This window comes from Protopterus annectens, chromosome 1.part0 (genome assembly GCF_019279795.1).
Source record: "Protopterus annectens isolate FY-2018-M chromosome 1.part0, PAN1.0, whole genome shotgun sequence".
In the NCBI taxonomy this organism is placed as follows: Eukaryota; Metazoa; Chordata; order Ceratodontiformes; family Protopteridae; genus Protopterus; species Protopterus annectens.
In genome coordinates, this window is record NC_056725.1 from 553,762,172 (window position 1) to 553,787,517 (window position 25,346).

The 25,346-nt window shown below is 42.5% G+C and overlaps 1 protein-coding gene across 1 annotated transcript in view; it reads left to right on the forward strand.

Annotated features, from left to right (window-relative positions):
• CENPF (centromere protein F) overlaps positions 1-25,346 on the forward strand; it is a 1,545,100-nt gene that overhangs the window by 173,436 nt on the left and 1,346,318 nt on the right. Inside the window, exon 4 of the mRNA XM_044061312.1 lies at positions 16,733-16,842. Within this exon, the coding sequence (XP_043917247.1) occupies positions 16,733-16,842 (110 nt within the window). The remainder of the gene's footprint in view (positions 1-16,732; positions 16,843-25,346) is intronic.

Consider the following 25,346-nt stretch of genomic DNA (forward strand, 5'->3'; position numbering starts at 1 on the left):
CATTTCTCAAGTCCACATTGATCCTCCTCGACTAATTTAGGAACCATTTCTGTTGATCTGGAGGATAATATACCCATCATTTTATAATCTTGGTTCAGAATAGAAATTGTTCTATATGACACTTTCTGTGGGTCCTTGTCTGGTTTCAGTATTGCTGAAATTGCTGCTTCATTCCATAGGGCTGGAATCTCTCTAATTTTCAGTACTCTTAGTAATGCTAAGAGCTGATCCTTCAAGGTGGGCCTCCCCCATTTTATACAGTCAGCATGGAATGCTGCCTAACTCAGATGACTTCTGTTTTGATATTTTGAAGTTTTATATCGAGCTCAGCTTGCGTGATGAGTAAACTTTTGGTCTGTAGCAGGATAGTTTTGATAGTAGTCCACCCAAAATTCCTCTTATTTTTGCATGCACCCCGCCTGTCCCTGCACACTCCCTTATTGAAATCAATGTATTATTTCTCATACCATTTCAATATCTTCTCTTGTTTGATCCATGTTTGCTGGTGGGTTCATCTATGTATTCTTAGACCCATCTTTCTTTCTTTGCTCTTAGTATAATCTCTAATCCACTCTGTCATCTGGGTGAGTTACTTATCTGCAAGGCTTTCAAATGAAACTGCCTCTCATTTTATGTAATTTTGTTCTATTTCAGTTTGGATCTTTTCTATGTCATCTTCCAATTTTACCTCCCCATTCTATCTTATCTGCAGATTTTCCTGCCATCCCTGTAGTTCCCTTAATATTAATACGGCCCAGACCGCAGAATCCTTTATAAACTCATTCTCTGAACACCTTCAGGAATGCATGGATCATGCAATCCCAAATAAAACCAAGACCCAATCCTCCAAAGGCAGACGTCCTGTCTGGTGGACCCCAGCCATAAACAAACTATATACAATAGAAGGAGGAAGCTACTACATGATAGAGCAAAATCCCAAAAAGGGAAGGCATCACTGATCAGTATTAGCAAAAAACTACAGGCACTCATAAAATTGTCTAAGGCCAGCTTCGAGAGAAAAATTGCACAGGACACCAAGGATAATCACAAGGCTTTCTTTAGTTATGTTAGGAACCTGGGTGGTAATTTCCCAGATATGCTCAGAATTAGTCCAAAATGACAAAAAATACACCGAACCCACAGACATTGCCAACATCCTAGCTGACAGGTTCAGCGCAACCCCCCCCCCCCATCAAAAGGGCAAATATCTATCCCAGCAGAGTGCTGCCCCCCTGACATCTCAGATGCTCAGGTAAGAGCCGCCCTCTCCAAAGCAAAAAACACAGCATCAATGGGACCAGACGGTGTCCCGGGCTGCGTCCTACATGAACTCCAAGAAGAGCTAAACCCAAACATAAAACTACTGTTCAATCTCAGCCTTACTACGGGATATGTGCCCAAAGAGTGGCGTACAGCAACAGTGGTCTCTCTCCATAAAGGTGGTGCCTCAACGGATCCTGGAAACTATCACCCCATAAGCCTGACAAGCTTGGTCTGCAAAGCTATGGAAAGGATCATCATGGACCTCGTAAATAAAGATATTGGGGACCTACAGACACTGGATCCTACCCAGTTCGGCTTTAAGGGCAAATCCTGCCTCTTAAACCTGGTTGATTTCTTTGAAACAGTCACCAAGGCCATTGACGAGGGGAAGGTGGTCCACACAGCCTACCTGGACCTCGCAAAAGCCTTCGATACAGTACCCCACTCAGGCATTATAGATAAGCTCACCAGCTTAAATATAAACTCCTATGTCACTAGATGGATTGCAAACTGGCTCAAGGACAGAACCCACATGGTTAGAATTGCTGGAGCAATGTCATACTCCAAACCAGTTACAAGTGGTGTCCCACAAGGCTCAGTCCTGGGACCTCTCTTGTTCGGTATATATTTCTCGGAGGTACAGGCCAACATGGAAGGACTGTGGCTGACCAAGTTTGCAGATGACTGCAAACTGGGCGCCATAATCGACTCTCCAGCCGACACAAGCATCCTCCAAAAGGGCCTCATAGAAACAGACAACTGGTGCCAGAGCCATGGCCTCAAGCTAAATGCCAAAAAGTGTATAGTCATCCCCTTTGGCAAAAACAAAGTGCCCACAAATTACCACATAGGTGGTCTTCCATTAAGTACAGAAGAAGTAATTAGGGACCTGGGGACCCAAGTTGATAGCAATCTCTCATTTGACAACCACGTGGCCAAAGTGGTTAGAAAAACATTTTATATAGCCCACCTAATCATGAAGGGATTCACATTTAGATCAGGGGAGGTCATCGTGCCTCTTTACTCATCCCTCATCAGGCCCATAATTGAGTACAATGCCCCTTTTGGGATTTACCTTACCAGACACCTGAGCAACTGGAAAGACACCAAAAGTACCTCACCAAGAGGATCAAAGGGCTCAAACAGATGCCATATGCTGCCCGGTTAAAGAAACTCCAGCTCTACTCAGTGGCATACCGCCTGTTCAGAGGCGATCTGTGCCTGACGTATAAAGCCATGTCCAACCCAGAATTAATGGACACGCTGCACCTCAGAAAATCCAAATCCCATCGAGCTACGCGCTCGAGAGACTTGAACCTCAGCACTGAAATAAATAGGACATGCTGGAGAGACAGATTCATAACCCAGAGGCTCCCTTCACTCTGGAATAAAATCCCAGTCCAGGTTAGGCAGAGTCCCTCATTTCCTCTCTTCAAGAGGAATCTTGATGAGTGGATGGGAGATCGTAGGTTTACCCCGGGTATCACTTCTGTGTCACTGTTAGACAGAGGCACAGTATACTAACCTCGAAAAAGGGCCTAGCAAAATAAATTTAAAATTGGTGGCGAAAGCCAAACACATTCTGGCTAGGCTTATAAATGCCCTAGGGCAGATAGCCTAGTATGAACCTATTCATGTCTCATTCTTCCTTTTTATCCTTTCATATGCATTTGGGTCTCTATTCCAGTTCCTCTTTTCACATTGGACTTACAGCATCAGTTTCTTCTATTCCACCAATCCTCTCCCCTACTACTCTATCTTGCCAGCAGTTTGAAAAAAAGTTTTCCCTTTAATGAAGGGAATCTCCGGTGTTTAAACCAACAAATTGTTGGGTATTTAAGCAATAACCCACGCCTGGGTGTGGGTAATGCTGGATTTACCCATGGTTGGTGTGGTTTGGTCACGAGGGCGAAGCCCGAGTGGCCAAACAAAGACAACTGTGGGTAAATCCAGCATTATCCACACCCCAGAAGTGGGTTATTGCTATTATACAATGACATTATTTAAGAAAAAAAAAACTTACTTTTCTTAAATAATGGCATTATATAATGCCTCCGTGCTGCCCTTCACAGCTGTCCAGTATTCTGCAGCAGTTTTGATTTTACTGCGCATGCGTATGCTTAGTAGTACATCAGAGCTTTGTGTGGAAGCAATGGAGAAAGGAAGATCTCAGATGCTTTTTTAAATGTGTCTCGCTATGTTAAGAGTTTAACATAGCAAGATAGCTTAAAAAAAGCAACGGAGAAAGGAAGATCTCAGTTCCCTCTTTTAAAGCTGTCTCGCTATGTTAAACGAGTTTAACATAGCGAGCTATCTTTAAAAAAAGCAATGGAGAAAGGAAGATCTCAGTTGCTTTTTTTTTTAAGATATTTCAGTGTGTTAAACTCATTTCACATAGCGAGATTACAGCAGCGGAGCTCTTCCATTCTCCGTTGCTACCAGAAACGCAAGTAAAATCAAGACCTATACTAATGGAAAAAGTCTGGGCGAACGGACCTTTTTCCATTAGTATAAGTCTGATTTACAACGGGCACGCTGACCAATCAGCATGCACATTTCGGAATATTAATGGGGGGTCATTGTATAATTGTTTACCATTAAGGTGCATGGTGTGAGATTATTATTTGGTGCACCTACTGTGACTACACTGTATTTTCTTTCCATGATATGACCATCCTGTTTGCTGTCGAGTAATATGTATGGTACAGTGCCATATTTGGTTGATCTAAACCCAGGTCACACAGGCCTGCCATATCCATTAATGTAGTAAATGTTTCCCTAATCTCGGGTTTCTTGAATGTCTAGGTTCTACTTGTGCATCTCTGTGATGTGCAACTATATTCAAGCCCCCCCCCGATTAAAATAATCTGCTGGGTGAAATCTAACCGAGTTCCACACATTTGTCATCTCTTGCTTAGAGGATTTGAGGGGCCTGTGCATACATATTAAAGTAGAGAAGTTCTCTCTGAATTTTTGCTACTACAAACCATCTTTGTATCAGATAATTCCTCTCTTACTCTTTTCCAGCAAGATTCACACACCTTTTGTTTCTTCACCCTCTGCAGCTATTATGTGGGTAAAAACACATTTTGGTAGTTTTCTTTGCTCTTTTACAGAAATGTAAGTTTTTCCTGTAAAAGCAAAATAGGTAGATGGGAGGGGGGGGTATGACAACTCTGAATGTTTTCCCTTTTAATCAGATTGCCCTGTCTATTTGCATTCCAAGACATGAGCTTTGTTATTACTAGTTCATTTTATTTGTGCTCATGTTTATCTTGTGACCCGTCTTCTTCCTAGTTTTCCTTGCCATTTTGATCCACAATGTCTGGACCAAATTAGTATGTTGCACTAGCACTGCCAAACACTTCTTTTTTTAATTATTGCCGCATCTGAAGCAGTCCTTAAGTAATTTTTTCTACCTCAGAATTTGTGCCCCATTTATCATGCTTTCTCCTTCTTTGCGGCTAAAATACAATGTTTCTACTGACCGACCTGTCTGATGTCCTTGCCTATTTTCACTATTTTTTTTTGTCAATGCGAACTAGAGAGAAATAGGTCTGTTATTTCTCTGTTGATGCGGCTGCCACATCAGCTTGCAAACTCTTCTTTAGTTTGGGGACGGACAGTTCCTTACCACTGGGAAGGGTTCTTTTTTATTTTCCTTTTTTTTTTTTTTTTCTCCATAACATAACTTCCTGCTGAGAAGTTGGAGGTATCTCAAGACCTGATCACGTTGATAATTTGTAAGGCCTCTGTGTTGGGCTCGCATAAATCTGATGGCATCCTTCACATCCATAAATGTCTTGGACCCTGCTGGTGCTGGAGGGGGGCGATCCTGATATATGCTGGATAAAACATTTTACACTTAAGCTTTTTTGAGCAGCCCTTCTGCATGACTGGGATGATTTTAAGTCTTTTCTTTCTTGTTTCGGCACTATAATTATACTTCACACATATTCTGGATTCCCCAGATAACAGCTTTCTCCCTGGTTTCCAAGGTAGTAACAAGCATTCCCTTGATACATTGGTGGAGAAATGAACTATTAACTAGCATGGGCGCCAAGTATTAGCTGTGTTGCTCAGTGAATAGCTCTGTGAATAACTGCAATGTACCCTCTCAATTAAAATGTCTTTCTGAGGCACTCCCATACTTTCAGCTAATAGCTTTTTATATTTTTTTACAAAGCCCACTGCGTATCTACCTTTGTTTTTTTTCTGGAATGCCTACAATTCTCACGTTTTCATCCAGCTCATTCCAGTTTCATTGAGTTTACAATATGTGTAATCTGCCCTAAGTTTTTCTTCAAATCTTTGATGGCATCCGAGTGTAATGTGAGAGTATTCTCTGTCCTATCATCTTGCACTGTACTATGTAGCAATCTAGTTCAGCTTATCCATTATTTGTGCTAAGGCAGGATTCTTTCTCCCTCATTTGGTAGTGGGTTTATTCTCTCATGCATCACATTTTTTCTCTGCCATTGTGAATAGGTGCTGTCTACACTTCAGCACTGTTGCCTTGTTTCCCCTTCTGCTTACTACGTTGACATTTAGGAGGAGTCCAGAAGTCAACCCTTTGTAGTCGAGCAGTCTATTTTTTTGTATATTTCACTGGTTTTCTTGATTATGCTGCAGTGGGACGAGCAGACATGACTTTACTGTTACACCATCACTGGGTGCCCTCCTGGCCTGTAATAGTTTAATTGTACCTGGCAAGGTTTATTTATTAATTTGTTAGGCCACTAGGTAAGTGGACTGGTCAAGGACCTCTTCATCTAAATCCAAGGCCAGAAAGTTAGCACAAATATGCAGTCTTTCCAATGTCATGCAGTCAAAATACAAAAATATTATCGCAGATATATACTGAGATATAGTAGTGAACAATAGACATATAGTTAAATACAACAAGCAAGTAAACCATAAGATTACAGTTGCGAAGAATCGGTATATCAAGCCAGGGCTGTATTGTTAAGATGACTTCAGTGGTGTTATCCAGAATCTCTGAAACATACATTTTTTAATGCAGTTTAACTTTTTTCTTGCATGTAAAAAAAAAAGTTACAGAAGAGCTGTTGTTTGGTATGCTATTCCAGGTAGATACGACTAATTTACTAAGGGGTTCCTTCATTGCAAGCTAGTGTATATTGAAATATTTGGAGCTTTAAGCTCTCATGGTGTTCTCGAAGAATGAGGGCTACAGTGTTTGTTAGACAATGGAAGGCAATAGCTGTTCATTATTTTGAATGATAATGTTTAGAAGATGGGATGCACAAGATGTAATTGGTAGCCAGTTTGTTTTTGGGGGGGGGGGGGGGGGGAGTGGTTTCTGTTGGTACCTAGATGAATAAACCTTAGCATATTTTTTTCCAGTGGTTTGTGTGTCTCTATGTATGTATGTATGTATACATGTATGTATATATATATATATGTATATATATATATATATATATATATATATATATATATATGGGTCTATCTGAGAACATCGACATGGGAAAAGGCGAGTTAGGGTTAGCGCGGTCTAGGGTAAGTGTCGACTGTGATAGTTTGTGGGTTAGCGGGTTAAGTGAGTTAGGACTGTGATAGTTTGTGGGTTTTAAGTGAGTTAGGGACTGTGATAGTTTGTGGGTTTAAGTGAGTTAGGGTTAGGGTTAGGTGAGTGTGCGATAGTGGCGGACCTTAGGGTTAGGAGTTTGGGTTAAGGTTGTAGGTAGTTGTGTATGTGAGGTTTAGTGTTGGTTTGTAAGGATTTTGGTGTGCTTGTGTTGTGTGTGTGCTTTTGGACCGATTTGTTTTGTTTGTTGCTTGTCGGGATTATGGTGTGTCGGGCATGTGAGGTTTCGTGTTTGTGAAATGTCGGTTATGTGGTGTCGGTGATTTTGTTGTAAGATAGATCCATATATATATATATATATATATATATATATATATATATATATATATATATATATATATATATATATATATATATATATATATATGTGTGTGTGTATGTGTGTGTGTGTATATATATATATATATATATATATATATATATATATATATATATATAAAATGTGTGTGTATATAAAACACACACAGAGAGAGAGAGAAAGATTAAAAAATCTGTATTCTGAGCTGAAGGGATGGTAAGAGTAAAAAAAAAAAAAAAAAGTGTACACTTCACATAATTCATCTGTGTTGTCACTTTTAATTTTTCCTCAACTGATGGGTTCGGATCAGAGTCTGATCAGCCACTTCTACCAGATCATCGGATCCTAGAACTCTCAAGCTCCTCCCTTTACCCACAATGCCTTGCCAACGTAATGCAACTCAGAGTTTGCTGCCCTAGATATAAAAGGGCAACCCATTACAGAAAGTACCATAGGTAAAAAAGAAAACTAAAAGCTAGAGCTAAAAAAAAAAAAAAAACGAAAAAAAAAAAAAAAAAAGGGGAGGGGGCAGGTGGGCGGGGAGTTGAGGAAGAATAATAATGGACAACATAGATGGAAATTATGGTGAGTATATAACTTTAATTTGATGCTGTCAGGTAATGTAATGTTGGGAGACTCCTAAGGAGGGATATTCTGAAGCACTGCTGAGCCAAATGTTGCTCTGTTCTGAGAATCAAATCCAGCTTGTAATGAGCAATGAAAGTGTGTGGATTAGCCCAAGATGCAGCAGTACGAATATCATATAAAGATGCTCTGGACCAAAAAGCTGAAGAAACCACCATGGATCTTGTGGAATGGGCCCAAGGGGGTTTTGGTAAAGATAAACACAATGTATCCTAGACAAAGGTTATATGGTCAGTCAGCCATTTAGCCAATATAACTTTAGATACTGGCTTGCCTAATCTGGTAGAGGAAAAGTAACTGGTCAAATTTCAAAAGGTCTTTGGTTCTATGAAGGTAGAAATGGTCTATGCACATTCAACAGATGTAATGTGCACTCTTCTTTATTTGAAAAAATTGGAAAGAAAACTGAGATTAATGACCTGTTAATATTTAGCTTGGAAGCTACCTTTGGTACAAAGGATGGGTTAGTTTGCAATGACACCCTGTCTTTGTGAACTAATAGATACGGAGGCTTTGAAGACAGAGCATGGAGTTCAGAGACTCTTCTAGCTGATGTAATGGCCACTAGAAAATTTTTCCAAGATAAAAATTTTAAGTCCGCTTTGGCTGAAGGTTCAAAGAGAGATTGAGTGAAGGCTTGAAGCATTGTATTTAAATCCCAAGGAGGAGTAGGATCTTTTAATGGAGGTCTAATCAAAAAGCTTCCTTGAGAAAGGCATTGCACGATTTAGAAGAAGCTAATGTAGAGTTATTTTCACCCATGTGGACATTTAAAAATTGCAGCCAACTGAACTGTAATAGTTGAAAAACTAGCTCCTTCATTAAAAACTGAAGCTAAAAATTCAAGGATCACTGGTACAGGTGCTGAAAAAGGGTCCAGATGTTTAACAGCCCAGAAGACAAATGCTTTCCATATACTCTTGTAAATCTTTCTAGTTAAGACGCCTTGTGGGAAGATAGAAAAATATAACTGATCAAGAAGGAGAGCCTGGGCTGTCTAGCAATCAGTGGAACTGGAGAAATGATGTGGTCAGTTTAAGGCCTGTTGTGTCAAGGGTGAATCATTCCTGTTGGGTGAGACAGGAAGTCTGGAGTTGGATCCAGAATCCAGGGTGGATGTTAAAGATGAGGCCAGAGTAATGGGAGCCAAATCTGATGAAGCAAAACGAGTGCAATTAGGATTACTGTACTCTTCAACTAAACTGGTTTCTGAAGAAATTTGGGAATTACTGGTAAGGGTCCAAAAGTGTGCAGGAGACGGGAGGGCCAGTTGTTAACTAGAGTATTTCTCGGTGACTCTCCCGACAGGGGGGATCAGAGCGAAGAACCACTGCACTTGAGGGGAGACGGAAAAAGATCGCAGCATGACTGGTCCCACTGACAGAAAATTCTCTCCATCACATTGATGTTGAGAGACCACTAGTGAGGCATCAGGATCGACCTGCTTAGTTTGTCTACAGTCATGTTGGATTTCCGTGGGATGTGTTCCTGTTAGAAAGTGATTGGAAGAACTCGCCCCTTGCAATCCTCTCTTAGCTTCTCAGCAGAGAGGGTAAGATCTAGTTCCCCCTTGTTGAGGTACCAGACTGCCGATATGTTGACAGTCTGCATTGCAGTTGTCCTCGATGGGGCAGTGTTTGAAAGGCCTGCAATGATGACAGCCCTCATATCCAGGATGTTGTTTGTGTATCTTGGCCTCTTCAGGGGACCACATACCTTAGACTGTCCTTCCCAAGTAGCGTTTCCCCACCTGAGCTGGGAGGCGTTCATGGTCACTGTGGCCTTGGGAAGGGGAAGAACAAAGGGACGGCCTTCGTGGAACTGGTTTGAATGAATCCACCACGGAAGATATATTTTGCACACTCCAGTGATCTTGACTGGCATAGATAATGGATGTTGGAGAATGGACCCTTGAGTTGACAGGTTTCTCATAGAACCTGGCCAATGGAACAAGAGTGATAGTTGCTGCTATGGAACCCGAAGCCTGTAGTATCAGTTGGGCTGGAAGAGATGAATTCTGGATCATTTGCTTGACGTGGTCTGCAGTGTGTTTATTCAAGTGGAGGGAAGAGAGACAGTGTCCAAACAAGCACCTATGAACTCTGGACTTTGAGTTGTGGTGAGTTGAGGATAGTAATGGACTGTTATTCTCAGATGAGAATACAACTGAAGAAATTTGGTCCTTTGCCTGTAGTAGACAGTGCCTGGTTGGGTCGGTAAGGAGCTGGTGGTTTGGATATTGAAACAGAATCCCAGCAGTCTCAAGTGAACTACTATGACTGCCATTCATTTGGTGAACACCCTGGGGGCAGTGGTGAGACCAAAGGACAGTGCTCTGAACTGGTAATGACTGGTTCCCCACCAGAAGAGTAGGCATCTCCTGGAGCACCTATTTGTTTTGATGTGATAGTACATATCCTGAAGATTTATTGAGCACATCCAGTTGTCCTTTTGTAGCAGAGAGAAAATGGATAGAACGGTGAGCATCCAAAACTTTGTGTACTGAACAAACTGATTCAACTTGCTGAGATCCAGAACTGGTGTCAGATCCTCTTTCTCTCTCTCTTGGCACTAAGAAGAGTCTTGAAGTTTCAGACCCTCTCTGGTGTAAGGGGAACTCTTGAATGACACTTTCAGACAGTTTTTTATTTCTAGAGATTCTGGTTCTCTCTTACTGGGTGGAACATCTGGGATTTTCTTCACAACAGTGGGAGAGGATAGTTAAAATGGTATAACCTCTGGATATAATCCTCTGTACCCACAAATCTTTTGTTAGATATCCAGGCTGTCTGGTGCAGGAATAAATGACCCCAAATGCCTCCAGAGAGGGACAGTCAGGCCTCCTTTCTGGAGCACTGATGGGGCCTATCCGAGAGAGAATATCTAGAACCCTGGTTCTGTAGACAATCTCTGCTGTGAAGCAGTCTTCTAATAGAGTTCCCCTTTCTGCCCCTCAGGAAACTATCTCTGAATGAATCCTGGTAAGGACTCTTGGACTTCTTAAATTACATTTTTCTGCCAACTCGCTGTTTCCTAGAGAAGAGCCTTTGAGGGGTAGAAAAACATACACCTACTGTAGGCAGGGTTTTTCCCTTGTGTGTGTCTGTGTGTGTCTGTGTGTGTCTGTGTGTGTGTCTGTGTGTGTCTGTGTGTGTGTGTCTGTGTGTGTCTGTGTGTGTGTGTCTGTGTGTGTCTGTGTGTGTGTCTGTGTGTGTGTGTCTGTGTGTGTGTGTGTCTGTGTGTGTGTGTGTCTGTGTGTGTGTCTGTGTGTGTGTCTGTGTCTGTCTGTCTGTGTCTGTGTGTCTGTCTGTCTGTCTGTGTCTGTGTCTGTCTGTGTCTGTCTGTGTCTGTCTGTGTCTGTCTGTGTCTGTCTGTGTCTGTCTGTGTCTGTCTGTGTCTGTCTGTGTCTGTGTCTGTGTCTGTGTCTGTGTCTGTCTGTGTCTGTGTCTGTGTGTGTCTGTGTGTCTGTGTGTGTCTGTGTCTGTGTGTCTGTGTCTGTGTGTGTGTCTGTCTGTGTGTGTGTCTGTCTGTGTGTCTGTCTGTGTGTGTGTCTGTCTGTGTGTGTGTCTGTCTGTGTGTGTGTGTCTGTGTGTGTGTGTCTGTCTGTGTGTCTGTCTGTCCTTAACCTTGGGGCCAAACAGAGAAGATCTGTAAAAGCGCGGATTAATGAATGAAGATTTAAATGGTTCCATAAAATCACATAATAGCATCCTGGCATGTCTTCTGATGGCTATGCCTGAACCTGCCCACCTCTGAGGTATTTTCTACAGCATGGGAGATCAAACTAATGGTTGCATTTGAGATGAGTGGAGTGTGGCCAACTGCAAGGATATTCTATCTTTTGAGGACATGGACCCATAAAGAGATTTGGCAAGCTACTTGATCAAATCTCTTTGCATTCTTGTAAAACGTGCCAAGTAATTCAGTGACCTAAGGGCAAAAGTCACTGAAGCATAAATACACTTCACAAATCTGTCAGATGCCTCAGACTGATTATTAGGCGGATGGACAGATTATGTTCTGCTAGTTGTTCTTCTTTCAGCTACAGCCAGAACCATGACATCAACAGGTACTCCCTTGCTCCAGTATGTATGGTCTGGGGGGGGGGGCAAGAATTTTTTATCCAGTCTTTTGGGTATTGGCTCAACACTGTCTCCTTCCACGCCCGCTGAGCGTCTGAGTCAATGAGCTCCTCGGCCAGGGTCACCCAAGGAGTAGATGTGCCAGACCCGAAAGCCTTCAGTAACCCCAATCCCTTCTGGGTTCTAAATGCCTCTTCTTGCATAACCTCTTTCGAGGGGCATCCTCAGTGGTGTGTTCTGGGGAAGTGTCAGGAGAGATAATGCCCTGATGGACTGGCTGGAGGCTCACCTGAGTTGCCTGTCCCAGTGGAAGAGATGTTTGAGGTTCAGAACATAGAACAGCATGAGGGCAGGCTTGTCTGGTCCAAAAGGCAAGGATGTCTGTTCTAGTTAGAGAGAGAACCCTCTCCACAACCTCAAAAGCGGAATGCCTATGAGAAATAGAAGTCGACGTCTCCAAAGCTAGAACCTCTCACATCTTCAGCTCCTGCAACCCCATCAGTGCTCCACCCGAGGAGGGAGTCTGACCCAGGCTATCCAGCGCCAAGGCTCTGAGACCGCCAGCTCAAGGGAGCTGTCATAGTCGAAGAGCATACAGTCTTTGGATTTGAAGTAGACTCCCCCAAGCATCTCAAATCTGATGGTTCTGAAACAGAAGGATGGATTGGAGAAGGAAATGCAACACAGGAAGTGGGTGAAGGTTGACTTCCTGGCCCAGAAGGGGTTGGAGCCAGGAGAATCCCCATCTGTATCAGTGCTCTGAGGAACTTCATCGTCCTGTCCACATCTGCTTCTGGAGGCTTGAAGAGAGGATGTAGTGGAGGGAGGCATAGAATGCCTTTGAGGTGACTTCTATAAGAAAGGAGAGGGGATCCTGGATAAAATCAGATCTGATGAAAGCTGTGGGGTACGGATCTGAGAAGACCTCGATTTTTGGATCATCTGATCAGAGACCGACTAATCTAACTTTTGAATTTTAGCTGGAGGCTTCTCTGAAGAAGCCAAAGCTGAAATTGAAGATCGATGTGGAGAACTTTTCCAGGACTACTTGTCTTTAGAATGTCTTTTTTTTTTTTTTTTTCTCTGACTTTTTAGAATGATTTTGGGCCCAGCAACTGAAGAGGAAGATGGAGATGGCAAGAGAACCTGGAGAACTAATTTTCTTCTTGTGGTCTGTCAAGGCCCTAGAATTTAAATTTGGAGCAAATGGCACAGACAGCATCAAGGTGCATCGGACCCAAACAATATGCACATTCCCTATGATCATCAGAATTTTGTATCTTATGCCCACAGGGAATACCAACAACATACAGCTGAATACAAAAAGTACTGGGAAATATCACCCTAGCAAAAACTATAAGGAAAACAACCTAGCTATACAAAGGGACTTAGGAAGGGAAAGGAAGAAAAGGAAAGACTACCAATAATGGAAGACTACAGATGGATACCAGCAATGTTAACTAGAAGTACCAAAATGGTAACTGACACTAAAACAGGGAAGGAGAATCGGCTAAGAACACTAAATATGGGAGAGAGGAAGAAGAAAGGCAATATATTAAAATCTACTTAAAAACACCAACAATAAACAAAAGTCCAAAGACCACTCAAACACTTGAGCTAGGAATCTGCCTCTGATACCAATGGTGACAAACAAGATCTAGAGGTATGTTAGGTTGGTGGGGCATTAAGTAAGGGGAGGGAGCTGGAGAGTTCTTGGATCCGATCTAGTAGATGCGGCAGTCGAATCATAGTCATGGGTCCGAACCTATCAGTTGAGGAATAAATGAAAATATGAGATCGTGTGGTTGCTTAAAAAAAAAAATGTAACTCCTGTGTTTGGGGGCATTGTATTTATGCTCATGCACATACATGCACAAGTGCACCTTTTAGTTTAGCCTAACTGTAACAATCTATAGAAGCAGGGATAGGGGTCATGATGAGTGTTATTCTTGGTCAGACCTTCAGTCTTGTGGCCAAACCTTGCCAGTTTGGAGTAAACCCCACCATGAGAAAGTTTCTTAACATGGATTGATTAAACTGCCACCACCTTTTTGATCTTATTGCTTAAATACTGTACGTTGTTGTTGTTTCCTAATACTCCTTTTAAAAAAGTGGATACTTTTGTGGTTTTCTGTTAGGATTGCCTAGACGTTGCTTTTCCTGTAGAGCACTACCGTACTTGAAGTTTGCGACAAGAATCCTATATCCTGACTGTCCTTGGCCAATAATTCATCCAAGCTTTTGCATTCCCTTTCTGAAAGTGCATGGACCTCTGAAGTGTTTAAGAGGGGGCTGCAAAGGGTCTCCTGCTGCACAGTAATCTCTCAGATGAAATGTTGAGTGTAAAGAATGGATCTAATGATATCGGTCTTCATTCTTTACTGATGGGCTCTGTTCTGAATCCTCGGAACCGACTCTGCTGTTATACAAAGCTCGCGCCAGCCAAACGCTCTTGAGCTAAGACTTTACCCATACTGCACCTCTTCTCATTACCTCAGATCTCGTTTGCCGCATAGAAAATTGGACACGTCAGCTGATGCTCTCCGCTAAGTGATCAAAATTTTTTCTGATTTGTTCGCTATTATACTTCAGAACTCTTTCATATCTTAATACTTACTGTTTAACATTTTTTTTGTGCGAGTGACTTTTTGAAAATTTCTATCCCCATTTTTACCTCTGGGTATCTCTACTTTACCCTTGTTAGTGTTAGGCCTCTCCTTCCCTCTTACTGTTGGTAACCTTCCAATACCATTGTTGGTATTTTTTTCTCCGGTTTCTTTCCTTCCTTTATCCATGTGGGTATTCTATATATACTATAGATCCAATCCCTCCTCCCTTCCAAAAGTTGTAGCAGAGTTCAATATCAACCTACCAGTCTTCTTTCCAAATATTTCAAACAGAGTACTGCTTGCATATGTTGGGACATCCACAGGCAATTATGTTTTTACCTGGACAGAACAAAATCCTGTAGAAAATCAGACCAACTATTTCTATTCTTTTCAGGGACCTGATTGGGCAAACTGGCATTACCTTTATATGCAACTAGAATAAACTCAAACTGCCAACAAAAGTTAAAGCTCATTCTACAAGATCTGTTTCCAGTTCAGTGGTCTTCCATTCCATAGCTTCTATGGAAGACATGTGCATCTGCGACTTGGGATACTCATAACTTTATCACTTACTGCAAATTGGACATGGTCTCAAGGGTAAGGGCGTCCTTTGGTTCTATGGTGCTCAGAAATATCCTTCCTTAGGGCCGCCCAGGATCTAAAGTAGCTTGGGACTCTGTCCCATCAGTTAAGAATGAATGAAGTTTGACAACCTCAGATAAAGAATTTATGCTCTTACCATAACGTTCCATCTGTGTTCATCCTCCATTCATTCATTCATTCATTCATTCTTGACATCCCGCCCTCCTGCCCCCTCCTAGAGACTCCTGGAGGTTCGGAACTAGTCGTGGGGTTGTTATAGGATTGCTGCTCAGACAGAGCTTCCATATTTTCTTATTGGTAGGCAAACTCAATCTGAGGTAATGGGAAGAGAGGTAGTATGGGTAGAGCCTTAGTTCGAGAGTTTTTGGCCGGCACGAGCTTTGTATAATGGCTGAGTCTGTTCCAAGGATTCGGAACTGAACCCATCAGTCAAGAATGAATGAAGACTGACGACACAGATGGAACATAACTTTTTGTCTTAATCCACTTTGCAGTATTGGCATTCTTAAAGTACGTCTTTGCAGGAGTTTATATCCATAGTGGTACTGTTGAAATTTTTTGTTTAGAGAGTAACTGTGATACTAATTGTTTTATTATTTCAGATAGTTCACAGAAAATTTTCAGTATTATCTTTGTGTTTATTCAAAAAGGAAATCCATTTCCATTGCACTGCAGAATGTAATTGTGCCCAACTGAGATTTCTTGGTTTAACTTCCAACATGTGTGGTACCTTTTAAAGGGAAACTTTTAACTAGACAGTGAAACAAATTGTATTTGTCTCATCTTGATGCAGTAGTAATGTTGCAGTGTTAATCCAAGTGTTTGTTAGTAGTTAATTTGTTTAAACCTAAAATGACCTGATGTTTTTTAGTCATCCTTTCTTTCACAGTAATGTCTCTGTGGTATGATGCATCTTAGATGCAATTTGCTCATGATAGTAGTACTGTCAACACTCAAGAACTGTTTAACAATTCAAACAAGTTTTATATTTTTTTACTGCCTTTTATTTGAGCTACCTGCAAGCTGCTGAAAAAGCCTTTTCAATGTACATTTAAATGCGATTCCAGTCAAAGTAGTTAAACTGCTGTTTTTTTAATAACCTCAGACTTTTGTTTCTCAGCACATCATTCTGTGCACTATTTTAAGTGTCTGATATAGCAGCTTTGCTCACTTTTCTCTTACTGTCCAGATGACATTCCATTGATCTTTTTAAGGCAGCTTGAAGCAACTTCTATAAAGATTTCACATGTCACCAATTCTGTGTAAAGAACTTTGTTACACCTTTATAGCTTTTTACTGTCTTCTGCAGGACATAATCTCGGGATGTAAAATTATGGTTGGTCACTAGTAGTTAAGTGATTGCCCTATGTTATGGAAACTAAAACTAATTCCTTTAGAAAATTAAGAGTTGGAGAAGAAAAAAAAATAGTAGTGAGACCTTCATAATTACTGGCAAGAGACAAAATCGAGGTGATGAAGCTGAAAGGTACTGAAGAGTTCTTTGTGCGTTAAACTACAAGTAGATGATGCCTTAAAGTAACTCTGGGGTGAGGTTTGCTACACCGGAGGGTGGAGATGTCTTTCATTTAAAGCTGAGTGATGATGATTTTTTTCTTATTAGGACCAAGTCTGAAGCTGAAAGAAGCCAGCAAGCACTTCTGTCTGGAGAGATGTCAATATGCAGTACACCACAGAAAGTAGTGGCAACTTCCATTGCATCTGACCTTAATAGTAAGTGGGGCTTCTTGGCTTTTATTATATATGATTGATTTTTCTTGTTTACCTAATTGACTATATGAACATTTGGCAACTTTTTTTCATTATATTGATTTTTTTTTTTCAAAATGTTTTTAAAAATTTGTGCTACATTTAAAATTGGATCAATAAAATGTGAAGCAGGAAAGAAATCAAGGAATTTACTTTCATCTTTTCTCCGGCAGTAAAAGTAGATTAGAAAGCTCCAACTGCATTTTCACCCATCAGCCTTACTTTACTGTTGGTCATTATCCTTTCTGTAAAACCTCCGACTGCTCTCCCCCCATATGTTGCGTATCTTGCTTTTGGATAACCTTCCTCTCAACCCCATTTTCTGTCTTCCCATTTACCTTCTATTCCGTTCACAAACTTTAACATCCTGATCTCTTTCATTGTTGTGCTGCTTCTTAGCAGGGTGACTTGTACACAATTTGGTGACCTGTCCGTTTCTGTAATCAGCATTTCTCCTTTCTTTTCACTCAAGACAGGCAGTGAAAAGTATGTTTTGTCTACTTTTATTACAGCATATTTGCACTCAAATCCTGCCATGCGATTTTGTAAAAATTGCATCACTGTGCACGCTTCTTCCTGGCCAAATGGAGATTCTGTCCAGGAGATGTCCTTTCCTTCAGCCAAGAAGATCAAGAAGACCAAAGTTATGAAAGAGAAGAAGTAAAAGAGCAAGGGAAAAGGTAGAAAATGAGCCAGGAAGGAGATCAGAAAAAAAATAGGTAAAGGTCACCAGAATCATCAGAGCATTCCGGTGTGGCTTCTAAGACAGAGAGCTTTGGATCCGGAGGTTCTTTGGATTTGTTTACCCGCCCAGATTATCCTCTGATCCAGTTAGTGTGACTTCATTCCCAGTTCTTACAAGAAAAGCATCAGAGTTCCTCTCGGCCACCATCAGTATCTTTATCCTTTAAGTCTTTCCGTTCAAGGAGTCTACTGGAAACCATTCTTGACAGGATGATAAATTTTCTTCAGACGCATTCATTTCGAGGTCCTACCAGAGCCGACCCCTTCGGTGGCTCCTGGCATGGTTCATACCACTCCATCACTGGGTTCTTTGGTACTGGTCTTATTTTTGGATCTGAAGCCCACAGATCAGAACCTGCTTCACAGAGCATTGACACTGGAGTCAAAAGCACTTAACTTTGAATTTGTTTTCCCTCATTCTCTCTACTTTTTGGCATTGTCTGATCAAGATGAGTCTCTCAAAGTTGAGGTGTTTAAGCTAAGGCTCTGTGGGTCTGAGTTGACTTCAAAGTTTTCTGAGTTCTCTTCCCCATGGCCCTAAACAGCTTGATGCTGTTTTTGGTCTCAAAGCCAGGTCTTATTGAAGTAGAAGGCACCCCCCCCCCCTGTGGCTTCCAGTGGGGGTGCTTCTTCGGGTCCAATTTTGTCCTCTCAAGGCATCAAGGCATTCGAATGGGTTCTCTTCAGAACCAGAAAAGAGGTGAGTCTGTTCATCCTGATCAACTGGGACATTCGCCCTCTTTCAGCCTCCGAGGATCTTGCCATGCAAGCTTCCTATCCGATTCCAAACTTTCCTCGGATGCTGTTTCCACAAGGGGAGAGAGCGAGAAAGCTGGCTTGTAAGAGGAGACACTTGGACTCCTCATTGGAAACGGTCACCGAAGAGGCAGATTTTGATGGGGAGGGGTTCCCCATGATTCCCTGCTGGAAGACTTCTCCTTGGAGATATTATGGAGTTGATAAGTAGGGAGAGGGTTGAGCCACTGAAACCCCTTCTCCAGAGGAATTGAGCCACTGAAACCCCTTCTCCATAATCGTATTGATCACCACTGCAATAGCCTTAACTATACGTAGGTTATATCCTGCTAAGGATATAACAGACAGACAGCTTCCAAAGCTTCATGACACAAAACATGTGCCCAACCTGTTGGGCAGCTTGAGTGGGCAAGTGTAGGTGCAAAGCCCTTCAGTGTTTTTTCGGGGCTAGCATAGTTTTTAAAGTGCTTTTTACTGTATTTTTCTGTCCGAAAAGTAACTTTTGTGGACTGGTAGTGTTGATCAGCAATTGCTGCTAGTCTTCCCTGGGAGAGACACCCATTTTAATTTGATCGTAGAACAGACTGCTGGACCCAGGGTCAGTTCTTCCAGCCATAAAAAGAAAAAAAAAATTAAGTAAACAGCCTTTGCCACCACAGCAGGCTAGCAGTATCCCTTAGCTGCAGTTGGATAATTCTTTTTTTGCGGCCTTTTGTTGTACCTCAGACCACTCGTCTTTTACCTTGGATCCTATAGCCCTATGGATTGAGGGTTAGCCGCATCCTTTACAGCTGTTGGGGTTCCCTCAGTGGGTAAGGGAGAGCCACTTTTGTCAGTGCTGGGAGAAGCAACAGGAAAGATTTCACTTTTGTGCCAGAATGCTCTGCTCATCCCTGGGGAAGCTGCTTTTGCCATTAGTAACATGGTTGGCCCTGTTTTTCATGTCAAAAAGAAACTAACAGAAAATCAAACATGTAACTACTTCTCAATTTCCTTTGGATAGTAGTAGTTTACTGGTCTGGCTCGGGGTTGAATTGACTATTGGTCCTTCTTGTAAAGTAGTTTCTGGTAAAAGAGAAAAGGATTCCTCTCTTACTGAAGAGATTTGAGATTTTGAATCTAAACAGGAAGATGGGGGGACAGATAAGTTTTATCCTTAGATTTCTCTTTCTGACTCAGAAGGCTCAGCTTCTGATTCTCCCTGTGGGAGTTTTCTTTGATGCTATTGTTAGAATGCGCCAGTGTTTTCAGTGGGAGAACACTGAAGTTTCTCAGGCCTTCAGAAAATTAGTTGCTTCAGAAGGATTTTCCAGAACCCACACCTATCTCTCCTGTTCTGTCTGCTTTAAAGGATATTTGTCTTACTGCTAGCAATTTTCCTGATATTCAGGTGGCGGCCTCTAAAAAGGCAGATAGGATTTATAAAGTTCTTCAGTCTTTTAAATGTTTATACGCTATTCCCAAACCTGACCCAGCAGCTATAGCTTTAGTTGATCCCACTGCTGCTAAGCACTTGGGTATGGGGGGAAGAGTAGGATTAGAATTAACTATCAATACTTTTCCCATCCTCATCAGGAGGTGTATACTTCTGCAACTTCGATTTTCAGAATTTTGAATTGTCCAGCTTGTATGTTGCCTTTTCTGACAAATTAAGTATGAAGAATGTTTTATCTGCATTTTCTTTGGAGAAAAAATCTGCCTTAAATAACTTAGTTTCTCTTGTTGCACAGGTCACTCAGTGTGTCTGCTTATGACTCTGTTGGTACTACTTCCAGGGCTGTGGCCACTAGTGCTATTTTGAGGAGGTTTGCATAGCTGCATTCTCATGACTTCCCAGATGGTAAAATGAGATTTTAAATTCTCCTGTCAATAGACAGATGTTCGTGTTTCACTGTTGCAGTCCTAACCAATGGGTTATCCGGCTCCCGGTAGCCCTCGATCGGCCAGAATACCAAAGGTAAGTAAATGACATCGGCTGTCTGTTGTAAGGGATGTCAGGACGTCCGATACAAAAGGAGGCAGCTGACGTCGCTTCCTCAGTCTTCCTTGCCATGGAGCCCAAAGCAGAAGCATTTCTTGCACGAGTGCTGGTCGCCTGTTTACCTTTTTTGGTTTCCGACTACAAAGTTGAAGTCAACTACAGCTAAGTACCCCATTGGAATCCTCTTTTCTTGCCTTAACGAATGTCAGAAAAAGTTAATAATTCTTACCTGTGGAAAGCAGATTCCCCATAGAGATTTTCATTCTTATTGCATTATTTGTTTAGGCCTTGACCACAATGTTCTTAATTGTGATCTCTGTGCCTCTTTTAATCCGCGTACTATTCATCATCGGGCTAAGCTTATATCTAAACATTTTGGTGTTTGGCCTAAGTTTGTCGGTATGGTGTCAGCTGGTCTTCAGGGTTCGGATATCCCCAAGAAACGTAAGGATAAGGACCTCGACAGGCTTCAGAAGGTCAAGTCCTCCGTTATAAGATGGTAGTCATCATGCGGTAGCCAGTGAGGCGCCTTTGCAGCCCCTGCAGTCTGCAGATTTTCAACTGCAGGCCTCAGTTGAGACCATTTCAGAGTCCTCCAGGCCTCCAGCCTCCATTTTGCCTTCTGATCTTTCTCCTGTCGCCTCTTCAGCTGGATCCGGAGCCGCTTAGCTGACTCTGGTGTCCGAGGCCTCCGTTCTTCATTCAGACAGCAAGCTCATAGCGACTATCTCTACTGCAACTTCTGTGGTTGCCAGGCCTCCTGAGTCCTTCAGACTTGCAGGTAAATCTACCAGTCGTAAGCCTGTGAAAAAGCAGGCTCCAGTTTCTTCATTCTCCTCAATCCCAAATGATTAAGATGGCTAATGACCTTTTGACTCTTATTATGGGTTCATAGCCTCCTCCTCCTAAAAGGAGTCTGGATGTTTTTCCTGTGGCCTTGTCTTTTTCTGGTTCTGATTCTTCTAGCATTTCTGCTGATGAATGTTTCTCAGGCTTTTTCTCCTTTTGAGGATTCAGATGCAGAGGAGTCCATCCATTCTGCTTCTCTCCCAGAGTATTTATCTTTTGGTGATACTTGGGAATACTCTCAGGGAGCATTTTAAATGGAAAAGTCAGGATTATCCCCAATCTAAGAAAAGGATTAGGGAGTTTTTGGATTTCTCAGCAAAAGCCTCTGGCTATTCCCCCAGTGTTAGAAGTGGTTGATGTTTTTCTTGAAAATTCCTTGACTCCAAATTTGGTTCCTCCTGCTCCCAGGAAATCTGACAGGTACTAAGAGTCCCTGATTCTCATCCTGTTTCTTTTCAGGAATCCGTTGGCTGATCCAGAGGTTATTTCTCAAGGCCCTAAAGGAGTTAAGGCCACTGTTACCAAAAATCCTGTCCCCTCTGATGGGGAATCTGGGAACCTAGATAGGTGTGGTAAAAAAGTTTATACCTCTGCCACTCTTGCTATTAGATCTACTAATTGTCTTTTTCATATGAGAAAGCACTAGCAGCACACCTTGGAGGCTATTAAGTCTAGGATAGCAAGTGTGCCTCTGGCAGAGAGTAAGGATATGTAGGATTTGCTGAATTCTGCCAGTCTTGTCAATAAGCATTCTTTACATTGTGGTTTTGACATTCTAGAAGCCTCCTGCAGGGCTACAGCTATTGGATCTGTTATTAGATGGCACGCTTAGCTCAGGGAACAGCCCCTACCAGTGCCTATCAAGGGTAAGCTTTTAGATGTACCTTTGCATAAGGACCAGTCTTTTTGGCAGCAAAGCAGAGGAAGTGCTCAAGAAGATGGAGGATAAGACCAAGTCTATGCAAACTGTTAAGGATTTTCTGCAAGTTCAACCTCCTTGCTTTAGCAGGAATTACCCTTCTAAGAGGTGGACGTTGTTTGATACCAGCAGACAGAACCGTTCTAGGACTAGAGTCTTCTAGGGTGCAGGTGGCTACCCCTCAAAGGTCTAAGCGTTGGCAGGCTTCCACTTCCAAGGTGGGAATTTCTAAGCCTGCATCTCCATCTAAACACTCAAAATGACTTTATTCAACTTCTGCCTGTTCTTGCCTGCCTGAAGAGTCCTTTAGGGGGACGGTTGGCCCTTTTTGCAAAAGTCTGGGCCATTATCACGGATGACAAATGGGTACTCAGAACTGTGTCCCTAGGGCACGTTTTCTTTCCACACCTTTCCAGTCCCCAAAGGATTCCTTTACACTCCTCCAAACCAAAGGGCAGAAGTAGAAAAACAAATTTTGTCTCTTTAATCTGGGAGCAATAGAATCCATTCCTGCTCAGCAGGTAGGCCAGGGTTTCTATTCCAGACTTTTCCTAGTTCCAAAAAAAAGAAGGCACCTGACGTCCTATCCTAGATCTATCCATTCTGAACTCTTTCTTGGTAATTCCAAAGTTCAACATGCTCACTCTGCATCAGTTGGTGCCAGTGTTAGAAAAGAATTCCTGGCTTGTAACCTTGGATCTCGAAGCTTATCTGCACATCCCTATCGGGGAAAGTTGCAGGCAATACCTTTGTTTCAGGGTAGGCAAGCAACATTATCAATTCTCTGCGTTGCCCTTTGGCTTATCTACTGCTCCCAGAGTTTTCACGAAGTGCCTGGCTCCAGTCATTGCTTTTTGCAGGCAGAAGAAAATTCAGATTTATCCATACTTGGACGACTGTCTAATTCTAGCAAATTCTCAGGAACAGCTGTTAAAGGATCTAGAATTTATAAAGACTCTGTCTTCCCTGGGTTACACTCTCAGAGGAAATATCTAAAATGGTGCCATCCAAGGAGATAACATTCCTGGTAGTGAGTCTGAACACAGCCGCTCAGATGATGCATCTCACTCAGTAGAAGCAGACCACTCTTTCAGTTTACTTCAAGGACTTGGAAAGCCTGTCCTAGCTCCCTGCAAGGAAATACCTGCAAGCTCTGGGATTCATGGCATCTTGTATTCTCATGATTCCATATGCAAGACCGCATATGAGGAAATTGCAGTGTACCTCAAGAACATTTGGTGTCGACACACACAGGACCTGTATATGATGATTCCTCTGCTTCCATGTCTACAGACGGGAGTTTCTATGGTGGGCAGCAGCCTGTCTACAAAACAAAGGCATGCTTTTTCTCCCACCTCGTGCCACTCAAGTTCTTACCACAGATGCATCGGACTACGCCTGGGGAACACACCTGGATGGCAGATGCATACAGGGACGTTGGAACGCCCAGCAGATGCACCTGCACATAAACCTAAAGGAGCTGATTGCAGTTCAGCAGGCCTTACTAGCTTTCAAGCATCTTCTTTCTCCAGGAACTCTGCTCATCAGAACAGACAACACAACAGTCGTATGGTACATCAACAAGCAGGGAGGGACTCATTCTTACCCCCTGTGCAGGCAGAGCATGAATCTCTGCTCCATAGCAGCATCCCTGGGCCTGCATCTCCTAGCTCAGCTTCTTCCAGGAAGGCTCAGTGTTTTGGCAGACAAACCCTGGATCCTCACGAGTGGCAACTGAACAGAGCAGTCTTTTTTTACAGCATCATTCAACGTTGGGGCACACCTCAGGTGGATCTTTTCTCCTCACCAGACAACCATCTTCTACCTCTTTTTTTTGCACCAGACAACATCACAGCAGAACCTAGAAAGTAGATGCTCTGTCCTTCCTTTGGGCGCTGCTGTCAGTTTATGCCTTCCCTCCTCTTCCTCCCAGAGTATTACTGAAGATCAGGGACGACCGACCAAGGTCTATTCTCATAGCTCTGGACTGGCCAGACATTATTGGTATCCACTGCTTCGCAGTCTCTCCCAATTTCCTTCTTGGCATCTTCCTCCGAAGCCAGAACTTTTGGTTCAGGAAGGAGGAAGCATTCTACATCCTCGTCTTCAGTCTCTCCATTTGGCAGCTTGGCTCATTGTGTGACTCCATCCTTTTCTTCCCTTTCCCAGCAGGTGGTTGGCGTGCTGAGGGAGGCCAGCAGGCCTAGCACTAGGAAGTCTTATGCTGGCAAATGGGAAAGATTCTCTCATTGGATGCGGGCTAGAGGGGAATCTTCTTCTCAGCCTACTCTTCCTCTGATCCTGGAATACCTGGCTGATTTGCTTCAGGGTGGTCTTTCTTTCTTTCTTCCTCTATCAAGATCCATGCTTCATCCATTTCTGCTCATTGTTCTTTTGAGCAACCCATTTTCTCTGATCCTCTGATGGAAATGTTTCTCAGAGGTACTTGCAACTTAAAACCTCCCAGAAGGGCACCAACTCCAGCCTGGGATCTTAATTTTCTAGAGAAACTCACTCTTCCTCCTTTTGAGCCAGCTGCCACTGCGGATTCCAAGTATCTCTCTTGGAAGACTGCCTTCCTCTTAGATGTAACTTCAACAAGGAGGGTTTCGGAGCTGCAAGCTTTGACTGTGGAGCCTTTTCTTATTTTCCATGCAGATAGGGTCTCTCTGAGAACTAACTCCTCCTTTTATGCTTAAGGTGGTTTCTAGTATGACTCTTGTTTAGTCCATACACCTTCCTATCTTCTTTCCTAATCCTCAAAGTAGAGGTGAAAGGCTCCTACTTTCTCTTGATGTGCCCAGAATGCTCAGGGTTTACCTGGAAAGGACTAAAGACCTTCGGAAATCAGCACAGTTATTGGTCAGTTTTGCCCCTGGAGCCCAGGGCAAGACTATTTCTAAACAAACCATTTCTAAATGGATTGTACATTGCATTACTTTTTTGTTGTTCCTTTCATGGCAAGGTTCCTCCTCAAGGGGTTAGGAACCACTCAACTAGAGCAGCTTCCACTTCTGCAGCCTTTTTAAGGGGCATCCCTACTAAAGACATTTTGGAGGCTGCCACATGGTCTTCTGTTCACACTTTCACAAAGCATTATAATTTGCCTTTGTTTTCCAGGACAAGGTTTGCCACTGCTGTTCTGCAGGGCATTATCTCTAATCCTTGATTCTGTTGGTTCCTCCTCCCCTTTTCTCTGGGCTTTGGTAATCAACCCAT